Source organism: Phyllobates terribilis, unplaced genomic scaffold, assembly GCF_046119375.1.
Source record: "Phyllobates terribilis strain yellow unplaced genomic scaffold, ASM4611937v1 Scaffold_1__5_contigs__length_1240528914, whole genome shotgun sequence".
NCBI classification, from domain to species: domain Eukaryota; kingdom Metazoa; phylum Chordata; class Amphibia; order Anura; family Dendrobatidae; genus Phyllobates; species Phyllobates terribilis.
In genome coordinates, this window is record NW_027362761.1 from 1,172,685,496 (window position 1) to 1,172,697,707 (window position 12,212).

A 12,212-nucleotide genomic window follows, 5' to 3' on the forward strand; every position below is an offset into this window, starting at 1 on the left:
TGAGGACTGAAGCAAAGTTAGTATAACAGAGCAACAACCTTGCACGCGCACATCCATATTGGAGGAGGTGCTTTTTATTGAGAAAGGCCTCCGGCCATTGCTGAGGGACTTTTTAGGATGGCGTTCGTGACCCCTTTAAGTGGGAGGGAGCGCACGCACGCACGAGCGCCCTAAGCACAGTACCAGGGAAGCAGCGTGCACCAGCAGCAGCAGGGAGGCCAGAAGGCGCCGGGGCAGGACCGCGGCGGTAAGGGGGACGGCGTCTCTGCCTGGCAGGGGGCAGAGACGCCGATGCTACAAAAATATATAAAAAATATAAATGAAAATAAATATAAAAATAGAAATGCATTTAGTTTATAAAAATGACAAGTAAAGACGTTTAAAATATTCATATGAGTACAAGTGTAAATGTAAAAGCAAAAATCTCCAAATATAAAATGAAATGAAAGAAAATCACAGAAATAAATAAGACCTTTGGTTAATACACTAGGTTTGCAATAATTACATATGCCGCAAAGAAATGTGTAAAACATACGTAGCTAAAAATTTTAAAAAAGAGATGAAAAACTAAAAAAAGAAACAAAAAGGAAATCTTTTAAAGAATTATATTAGCTTAAGAATAATCTATTATATAACCGGGGATGCTTCCCTCTGACTGAAGCCTTTATAGACTGCGCATGCGTGACACGCAGTCTGGCTCCAGACAGAAGAATGCATGGAGCCATTACAGATAAGAGGAGGTGTATGGCGCCGGAGATTGCGGTATGTGTAGACACTGAACGCATACCGCGATCTCCGGTGACATACTTACCTGACCGGGAGGAGCGTTGCCGCGGCGCCTCTCTTCGCCGGAGACCGGGGCAGGAATGAGGCGTCGGATCGGCGCATGCGCATAGCGCTATCCGGCGCTATTTTACTGAAGACACATTTGCAGTGTCTTCAGCAATATGGCGCCGGACAGCGTGGTGCTCTGGCGCAGCGCTCCTCCCCGGCCTCTGGCAGAACAGGACGCAGCAGCGCTGGAGCACAGAGAAGAAAGGTGAGTATAAGTGTTTTATTTTTTTTGGATGTGTCTACAGCGTGAAAGGGATGCGGGGGCTACACATACCAGGATTGGGGTGAGGGGTACCACACATACCTGGAATGTGGTGAGGGGTACCACACATAACAGAATTGGGGGGATGAGGGGTGCCACGCATACTGTGATTGGGGGGATGAGGGGTGCCACGCATACCGGGATTGGGGGGATGAGGGGTGCCACGCATACCAGAATTGGGAGTGAAGGGTGCCACACATACCAGGATTGGGGGGGTGAGGGGTGCCACGCATACCAGGATTGGGGGGGTGAGGGGTGCAACGCATACCATGATGGGGATGAGGGGTGCCACGCATACCAGGATGAGGATGAGGGGTGCCACGCATACCAGGATTGGGGGTGAGGGGTGCCATGCATACCAGTATAGGATGGTGGGGACAGGATGGGGGCAGCACAAATACTAGGAGGGGGGCAGCACATACCAGCATGGGAGACCATATACCAATAAAAATGCTCGCCACCCGGGTGTAGAACGGGTTCAATAGCTAGTTAAATACAAAGAAATTACCAACAACATTGAAGAAATTAAATTTTATGATAAAATATTGTTATATGCAATATAATGTTCTATTGCCCTATAACTGTTAATGTTGTTATTCATAAACTTTAGTTTTTTTTACCTATAGTAATAAAGTATATGATAAAGTAAAATATATAAATACATATAATATTAGCACTAGTCATACAGGTAGCAGTGACGTAATGATCATGGCAATTTAATGAATATTACAGTTGGAAAACTTATTGGTAGGATTGTAGTGATATTATTTTTCCTCTTCTACTACTACTTTTATTATCACTGTTTTTATTATCAAATTGCTAATAATTTTTATAAATCCTTTTTTCTTCACAAGTGGAAAGGATCTGATTATAATACAGGGCAGCTTCTCCTTCACCTAATCAGAAGACTTGTCCCCCGTGTCTTTGAGAACAAACCCAATTTCATTGTTACTAATGTAGATCTTATGTGTAGAAGATTTTTGTAAAAGGGATGAAACCCTGATGGACCCAATCTCTCGATGGGTCCATAAGATAATATAACCTTTGATTCAATCAGTTTATAATTATCAAAGCATAAAACTGTCCTCACAAACAAAGAAAAGTTCATGGTAATCAGGATCTAAACCACAAGAATCGTATGTTACTCCAAGGTATAATATCTAGTGATGAGAGAGTGTGCCGGGCACTGCTCGGTAATCGATCGAGTATCCCAGGTGCTCAAGTACCCGCACCACATGTTTTGCTGTCTTTCAGCCACTAAACATGCGGGGATTTCATGCCAATTACGGTAATGCCATAGCCATTTTGGCTACTGGCATTACTGTGATTGGCCGGCCTATATAAGACCCGGTGACATGATGATCGCCACACTGTACCCCGGAAACAGAGTTGGGAGAGTTGCTGCAGAAGGGAAAGTTAGCATTACAGGCCTTGCTGCAGAAACCTAAAACCAACAGTCCTTATCAAGGCTACATCTATTCTAGTCAATACCACTGTTAGCAGTACGATTTAGTGTAGGGATAGCTGTTGGGGAAGGGGTAGTAGTGCATTACAGGCCTTGCTGTAGAAAACAAAAAACAAAACTAGTCACATTCAGCTATGGAAATTTTTGTACTAATTGTACGACTATGGCTTTCTGGTATATCTCCATTTTACTAGCCCTCTACGACTCAAGAAGGAGAGATAAAAAGTTCTCCTTGTAATGTGGGTTGAGAAGGGTGAACAACTAGTAACCATTGTTGGGCAAAATACATATAACGCCAGGGTCACAGGAAAGGCAACGGGATATAGTGTCAGCCGTGGGTGCCAGACTCGCAACAGGAAAGACTTCTATTCCTCGAGAGGTGGAGTTTCTGCTGTTTTTGCATGTCAGGAGCTCTTCCAATGTGACATGGCATCCACAATCTATTTCAGCCAACATTGATCTTCAGAAATTTGAAAACTGACAATTCATAAACTTTTTTTATTCATTTAATTAAATTAAAATAAATTTCAAAAATTATACAAATATGGGAGTCCTTGGTGTAATGTGATATGAAATAGATGGATAGATATGAGATATATAGATATTAAATACATAGATATGTGATAGAATAGATAGATATGAAGTATATAGATATGAAATACGATTGTATGAAACAAATAAATATATTTCCCACTATAGATAGAAATTATATATATATATAAAGAGCGAGAGGTTAGATACATATAATATAGGTTATAGAGAGAGTGGTACATAGCTACAAGATAAATAGATCGCAAAAAATATAAAAATCCCTTCAACTGGAACCCTTTTTCTTATTTTCACTAAACCCCTTTTGTTTTCGATTCTTTTTCAATCGCAATCAGTAAGAAAGTTGAATTCAAAACTAGTTTTTTTTTATATGATTTATTGAAAAACTCATACAGTCTATTGGATAATATATATATATATATATAAAGATATCAAAACTCATAAATAAAAACAGTAAATAAGTTTCCCCTTCTCTCAAATATATACAATGTGTAATGTATCAAACCACTATATACAAGGCAGATAACTCTACACTCTCATTTACGGTTAGTGCTTAAAAAAAAGGTTGGGAGCTGGTGAAAGAATTGTAATACGGGCCTCTGTTAAGGTGAAGTGTGTCCTGTAAATCTGCAGATGGTTCCATCATGGAGCCTGAGGTGGAACTGCTGAATCCAGTGATGTTTCTTTGGGAGAGTTCATTGACCAACCCCAGAGTCATCGGCCTGTTCGATGAGCTGGTGTCCAAGGAGGAGGTCATACTGCTGAAAAAGTTATTCAAACAGGGAGCAGAGGTGGTTCCTGGGGGAGATGCGCTCTTCAGAACTTTTGAGGAGGCTTCCACCACTGGGGATGATGGAGTCATCATAGATGGCGTATCACCACCTTTCCTCCCTCCAGCTGGGCAACCTTCTTCACCCTTAACCGTAACAGAATCAGTGGTGTTGGATTCTGATCTGCGCTTTTTTGTTTGTCGAAATTTCCCATTGTCAAACATCTTCTTGCATTTAGGATCCAGAGTCCAGTAATTACCTTTGCCTAAACATTGTAAAAAAATGAATATTATTGTAATATAATGAAATATAAACAACATATACGTTATAATATAGCAAATCTAAAGTACAAATTATTTAAAAAAAAATCTATGAAAATTAAATGATTTTTACTGATACATTTTTGCAATTGTTTTACTTACTGTATGGGAAAATTCTAGTCATTCAACCAGTCTAAAGTTTTTAAAAACGTTCTTCAGATTTTTTTTTATTAAAATAATTCTTATTTGAGGTTGGATCTAAAAGTCAATACACTTATAAAAAAAAAAAAAAAATTCTAACAAAAAAAAAAACTTACAGTAGAATTTTCTGATAACTGTGTATTTTTGTTTGTAAAATGCAAAACCAAGGTCAACTTATTGGAAAATACTAATACTATTGCGACTAAAAATATATAATTAATTAGAATGAATGTACTTACAGTTATATGAAAAAGTTTGGGCACCCCTATTAATCTTAAGCTTAATGTTTTATAAAAATTCGTGTTTTTGCAACAGCTATTTCAGTTTGATATATGTAATAACTCTTGGACACAGTAACGTTTCTGCCTTGAAATGAGGTTTATTGTACTAACAGAAAATGTGCAATCTGCATTCAAATAAAATTTGACAGGTGCATAAGTATGGGCACCCTTATCATTTTCTTGTTTTAAATACTCCTACCTACTTTTTACGGACTTACTAAAGCACTTTTTCTGGCTTTGTAACCTCATTGAGCTTTGAACTTCATAGCCAGGTGTATGCAATCATGAGAAAAGCTACTTAAAGTGGCCACTTGCAAGTTGTTCTCCTGTTTGAATCTCCTCTGAAGGAGGGCTCCATCATGGGCTCCTCAAAACAACTGTCAAATGATCTGAAAACAAAGATTATTCAACAAAGTCGTTCAGGGGAAGGATACAAAAAGCTTTCTCAGCGATTTAACCTGTCAGTATCCACTGTGAGGAACATAGTAAGGAAATGGAAGAACACAGGGACAGTTCTTGTTAAGGCCAGAAGTGGCAGGCCAAGAAAAACATCAGAAAGTCAGAGAAGAAGAATGGTGAGATCAGTCAAGGACAATCCTCAGACCACCTCCAGAGAGCTGCAGCATCAACTTGTTGCAGATGGTGTCACTGTGCATCGGTCAACTATACAACACACTTTGCACAAGGAAAGAAGCCGTTTCTGCAAGCACGCCACAAACAGAGTCGGCTGAGGTATGCAAAAGCACATTTGGAGAAGCCAATTTCTTTTTGGAAGAAGGTCCTGTGGACTGATGAAACCAAGATTGAGTTGTTTGGTCATACAAAAAGGCGTTATGCATGGCGGCAAAAAAACACAGCATTCCAAGAAAAACACTTGCTACCCACAGTAAAATTTGGTGGCGGTTCCATCATGCTTTGGGGCTGTGTGGCCAATGCCGGCACCGGGAATCTTGTTAAAGTTGAGGGACGCATGGATTCCACTCAGTATCAGCAGAATCTTGACAATAATGTTCAAGAATCAGTGGCAAAGTTGAAGTTACGCAGGGGATGGATCTTTCAGCAAGACAATGATCCAAAACACCGCTCCAAATCTACTCAGGCATTCATGCAGAGGAACAATTACAATGTTCTGGAATGGCCATCCCAGTCCCAAAACCTTAATATCATTGAACATCTGTGGGATCATTTGAAGAGGGCTGTCCATGCTCGGCGACCATCAAACTTAACTGAACTGGAATTGTTCTGTAAAGAGGAATGGTCAAAAATACCTTCATCCAGGATCCAGGAAATCATTAAAAGCTACAGGAAGCGACTAGAGGCTGTTATTTTTGCAAAAGGAGGATCTACTAAATATTAATGTCACTTTTCTGGTGAGGTGCCCATACTTATGCACCTGTCAAATTTAGTTTGAATGCACATTTTCTGTTTGTACAATAAACCTCATTTCAAGGCAGAAACATTATTGTGTCCAACAGTTATTACATATATCAAACTAAAATAGCTGTTGCAAAAACACCAATTTTTATAAAACATTAAGCTTAAGATTAATAGGGGTGCCCAAACTTTTTCATATAACTGTATATAATTACCTGGGTCATTCTCATCTCTTGGCACTTTCTTAAAGCAGTCATTCAAAGACAAGTTGTGTCGAATTGAATTTTGCCATCCTGCTTTGCTCTTCTTATAAAATGTAAAATACTCATCCACATACTGGTATATTTGGCTCAGGGTCAGCTTCTTTCCCGGAGCATTTTGTATGGCCATTGCAATAAGTGCGGAGTAGGAATATTGTGGCCTTACAAGCTTCATAAGTTCCTCCTGAGAAGCTATGGAAAACCAAACATGATCTGCACCACTGAAACCAGACAAATTTGTCAAGAATCCATTAGAAGGCGGCATATGCAAGTTTGGGTTATTTCCATAAGGATATCCAGGCCTATTAAGACCTAAATAAGAGTTGGTCGATGGTGAATTGTCTCCAATTCCATAGTTGGCCACCCTTGGCATTGAATGAAAGTTCTGCTGGGGGTACATGGTGACGTTTTCACCATATACTGCCATCTGATGAAGGTTTGTAGATCTCTGATGAGCTGGAAGATGAAAAGAGTTCATACTCTTATTCGGCAGGTTCACACAAAGTCCTTCTGAGAACAGGTGCTGAACGGATTTGGAGTGCTGTCTTTATACTTCTCTGGAGTAGTGATGCTCCCTGCCCGAGACCAGTGATTGGTTTGTTTTACATATTTGTTTTTTTTTTTTTTCAACAACCAGTTAGATGTCTTAGTTGAAAGACAGGGGTGTGTAAAGTGAAGGACTAATCACCAAAGAGGCACCAGAGAGAACAATGTGTCTTTTTTTTCCATTCATTGTTCTATTGATCTTTCTGTACCTGCATTTCAAGACTTTTTTTTTCCTAACTTGAATTAAAACTGTGAACTAAAAGTAGAAAAAAAAATCTTCACATTGAAAAAGTCAAGTTCCTTGAGAATCTCAAATACTTATTACCTTTTACATCTCTTATAAGATGTAGAAAAAGATAACAACAAAACATTGTTCAGTTAAGAAGCTAGACTTCTAGAAATTCCTTAAATAGAATAATCATAGAATCATAGAATCATAGAATGGTAGAGTTGGAAGGAACCTCCTGGGTCATCTGGTCCAACCCCCTGCTCAAAGCAGGATTCACTAGATCATCTCAGACAGATGTCTGTCCAGCCTCTGTTTGAAGACGTCCATTGAAGGGGAACTCACCACCTCTCGTGGCAGCCTGTTCCACTCATTAATCACCCTAACTGTCAAAAAGTTTTTTCTAATATCTAATCTGTGTCTCCTCCCATTTAGTTTCATCCCATTGCTTCTAGTCTTTCCTTGTGCAAATGAGAATAAAGATGATCCTTCTACAATGTGACAGCCCTTGACATATTTGTAGACAGCTATTAAGTCTCCTCTCAGTCTTCTTTTTTGCAAGCTAAACATTCCCAAATCCTGCAACCGTTCCTCATAGGACATGGTTTGCAGACCAGTCACCATTCTGGTCGCTCTTCTCTGAACTTGCTCCAGTTTGTCTATGTCTTTTTTAAAATGTGGTGCCCAAAACTGTACACAGTATTCCAGATGAGGTCTGACCAAAGAGGAGTAAAGACCGATAATGACTTCACGTGATCTAGACTGTATGCTCCTGTTAATACATCCCAGAATTGTATTTGCCTTTTTTGCTGCTGCATCACACTGTTGACTCATGTTCAGTCTATGATCTATTAGTATACCTAAGTCTTTTTCACATGTACTGTTGCTTAGCTCTATTCCTCCCATTCTGTATATGCTTTTTTCATTTTTATTGCCCAGATGTAGTACTTTGCATTTTTCCCTGTTAAAAACCATTCTGTTGGTTGCTGCCCACTGCTCCAGTTTATTTAGGTCTTTTTGAATCCTCTCTCTCTCTTCTCTAGTATTAGATATCCCTCCTAGCTTTGTGTCATCAGCAAATTTAATCAGTTTACCCTCAATTCCTTCATCTAAATCATTGATAAAGATGTTGAACAATACAGGTCCCAGGACGGAGCCCTGTGGTACCCCACTTGAGACATTCATCCAGCTGGATGTGAAGCCATTTACAACCACCCTTTGAGTCCGATCACTAAGCCAGTTATGAATCCACCTAACAGTTGCCTGGTCCATTGCATACTTGGTCATTTTTTCAATAAGGATGGTGTGAGATACTTTGTGAAATGCTTTGCTGAAGTCAAGATATACTATATCTACAGCATTTCCCTGATCCACCCAGTCAGTGATTCTGTCATAGAAGGAAATTAAGTTAGTCTGACATGACTTGTTAGTTACAAACCCATGCTGACTCTGGTTAATCACTTCATTCTTATCCATGTACTTACATACATGTTGTTTAATAATTTGTTCAAAGATCTTTCCTGGTATAGAAGTCAGACTCACCGGCCTATAGTTCCCTGGGTCCACCTTCTTCCCATTTTTGAAGATAGGAACAACATTTGCTCTTCTCCAGTCTTCTGGGACTTCTCCTGTTCTCCAAGAATTTTCAAAGATTATGGAGAATGGTTCTAAAATTTCTTCTACGATCTCCTTCAGTACTCTGGGGTGTAATTCATCTGGACCTGGAGACTTGAACTCATTTATGTTAGCTAAATATTCCCTCACAATCTTTCTGTTTACAGATAACTTGGATTCCTCTATTCCTTTAAAAGGACAGTGAAGATCAGTTGATGTTACATTTTCTTTCTGAGAGAAAACAGATGCAAAATAGGAATTAAAAAGTTCGGCCTTCTCAACATCCTCTCTTACCATTTCTCCATTTTCATCCTGTAAAAATCCTATAGCATCTTTGACTTTTCTTTTACTTTTGACATACCCCCAAAATCCTTTTCTATTGCTTTTGACATCTCTTGCAAGCCTTAATTCATTGTCAGCTTTAGCTAACCTGATACGTGCCCTACAGGATCTGCAGACTGCATTATAATCTTTTTTAGATATGCCTCCCTCTTTCCATTTAATAAACATTTATAAACATCATTATATTAACTGGCAAGAACAATTAATTATTTTTGTGTCTTTTTTTAAAAGCATAATTTATTCGGAGAAATGATTAAGTAAAATAAATTTATAATAAGAATAGCATTGTATGTATCATTGTGAGTTCATGTATTACCGGTCATCGTTTCAATTCACTTGGAATTAGCTTTTTTTTTCACATTTGGATCTACCATAAAACACTTTAACAGTTTAAACAAAAATATAATAATGCATTTTTTAATAAAAAAATCTAAAGACAAGCCACACAAGATGCAAAATTAATAAATATCTACTCTATGAAATTCACAATCTTACTTTGATCCAATAAGAGCTACTTTATATATGTACAGGCTCGATGGCATCTTTTTCCTATGTTGCGTAATATATTGTAATATAGATTATTTCTTGGATGACTAATCTATTACTAAACAATGTATCATTATTGTACACTATACTATGAGATATTCATCTTTTTTTTTTTTTTTTTTTTTACATTTTTACACCATTTCTGGACAACTCCGCCAACTTATTGAAAAGTGGGCAAATCTTCCCCGGGAGCACATCCTGAAAATGGATCCTAATTTATGCCATAAAAGAGAATGAATCCAGTGCACTCTTAAAATGAATTTATGCACATCTCTGCTATAGTCATGCAAGCTTCAGGGAATAAAGAATGACCCCAATTATCCACCATGATACTATTGGCACTCTCTGACCACAGCTAATACAAAAGGTATTCAATTCAGTTGTGTTTAACACTTGCATCAGACAGGTTGTCTGTGATTCTTCCCTTCACTCATATGTAAACTATGACAGGGCGGGGGTCTCCAACCTCTCAGCAAGGAGTCAGGTTCTAGGGCATCCACTGATCAGAGGGGCAGGAAAGATGGTGTGTAAAAAAATACATGTAAAAAGTAAATATAAAATAACAAAGATAAATGACTTAAATATATTAGTTTTATGATAATGACCTGTAAAAACATATTTAAAATATACATACACGTAAAAAATACATATATATGAAGTGAAGTAAAATAACAAATATAAAGATAGAATTACATTATTTTATAATAATGACATGTAAAGCCATGTTTAAAATATACATATGAGTAAAAGTATAAAAGAAAAAGCAAAAACCTCTAAATATAAAATGAAATGAAATAAAAGAAAAACACATAAATAAGACTTTTTCTCAATACACTAGGTTTGCAATAATTACATATACCGCAAAGAAATGTTTAAAACATACATAGCTAAAAATATTAAGATACAGAAGAGAAACTACAAATGAAATGAAACAAAATAAAATCTTATAAAGAATTAAATGTAAAGACATAACTAATAACAGCAAGAAAATGAAATTTATTTTTATAATAAAATGTTATATGCATTATAATGTTCTATTGCTTTATAACTTTTAATGTTGCTATTCTTAAAGTTTTATAGTATAGTATTAAAATATATGAAAATATTATATTTATATATTTTACTTTAACACTAGTCATACAAGTAGCAGTGAAGTAATGATCACGGCAATATAATGAATATTATAGTTGGAAAAGTTACTGGTTGGGTTGTTGTGATATTATTTTTCCTCTTCCACTACTACTTTTATTACTACTTTTTTTTTATTAAAATTCCTAATAATTTTATAAATCCTTTTCTAAACCAGTGGAAACATTCTGATTATAAAGCCGGACGGTTTCTCCTTCAGCTCATCAGAAGACTTGCCCCAATGTCTTAGGGTTTGTTCTCAAGACCATTGTTACTATGTTACTAACATAGATCTTATGTACAGAAGATTTCTGTAAAGGGGGTGAAGCAAACCCCAATGGACCCAATCTCTCAAGGGACCCATAGTATAATGTAACCTTTGATTCAGTCAGTTTGTAATTATCAAAGAATAAAACTGTCCTCAGAAACAAAGAAAAGTTCATAGTGATCAGGATCTAAACCACAAGGTTTAGATGATACTCCTACAGTAGGTATAATATCCAATCCAAATGTTCTTATATTCTCTCCTATAGTCACAGTTATGTTACGTCACAGTCTGCTCAGAAGGAAGAAGCCAGGAACTGAAAAGTTCTGTAAACAGTCTAGAGAGATTTACTGTTACTCCTTGACTCACAATTGAGAACATTATTTTTCTCTCCAACTTCCAGACTGGAAACAAAAGCAAAAGTGTCAGGGGGTCTAATAGCAAAACAAATAGTGTAATTGGTGGAGTGTGTAGTGACAGACAGCTGAGCATGCTGAAATCTTTTTTACTTTGCTACAAAATTAATGGAAGGACTCTTTTCACATTGAAAAATAAGTGAACCCTTGATTTCACCGATCCAAGACTTTCAGAAAAGTCAGAGACAAAGGAAAAACTCTGAGCTAGAAGTTTAGGCCCATAAATTTGTAAGTGCATAGATATTATATGAACATTTTAGAGATTCTATTCGATTTGCGAGATTCACCTGGGTTTGGCTGAGAAATACAGTATGCATTAAATTTATATGTCACAAATCCAATTGCTGCTAAAAGCTTTTTATTATGCTCGAAGATTTCCCCACACCACAGAGAAGTATGAACAGAGCTGTCAAAAAATATTATGCTTACCTTCCCTCACTTCCTACTCAGTCCTCCTCCGGTCTGCTTCCTTCTCTTGCTCCAGTCTTCTCTTCTGTTTTCAGTTGTACGCCATCTTTGGCTTCAAGGGAACATAGTAGGCCTCACATAACGCAATGATTTTAGTTGAAACCCAAAAACTGGGGACGGAATTAAAGACAAAAGAGATAGGGAGCAATGATTCAGCAGAGTACTGTGCAGGGAGTTGTGGCATTAGTACTGGTGAGTAGTGTTGAGCATTCCGATACTGAAATATCGGGTATCGGCCGATATTCGCGGTATCGGAATTCCGATACTTAATTCCGATACTATTGCAATATCGTATACCGGAATCGGAAGTTCCCATAATGCAATGAGACATTTTCATTTTATTTAGCCAATGAGGATCCTAAGTGTGGGCACATCCTGTTAGGCATGTAGGCATCTTAACTAATG

At 37.6% G+C, this 12,212-nt stretch overlaps 1 protein-coding gene across 1 annotated transcript; it reads right to left on the reverse strand.

Annotated features, from left to right (window-relative positions):
• Positions 1-3,646: 3,646 nt before the first annotated feature.
• On the reverse strand, positions 3,647-6,734 carry LOC141173074 (forkhead box protein I1c-like). The gene is made up of 2 exons (XM_073657715.1): positions 6,212-6,734; positions 3,647-4,145 (listed from the first exon to the last, which is right to left on the reverse strand). Exons 1-2 carry the CDS (start codon positions 6,732-6,734, stop codon positions 3,664-3,666), a joined length of 1,005 nt encoding a protein of 334 aa, XP_073513816.1. The 3' UTR covers positions 3,647-3,663.
• Positions 6,735-12,212: the final 5,478 nt, after the last annotated feature.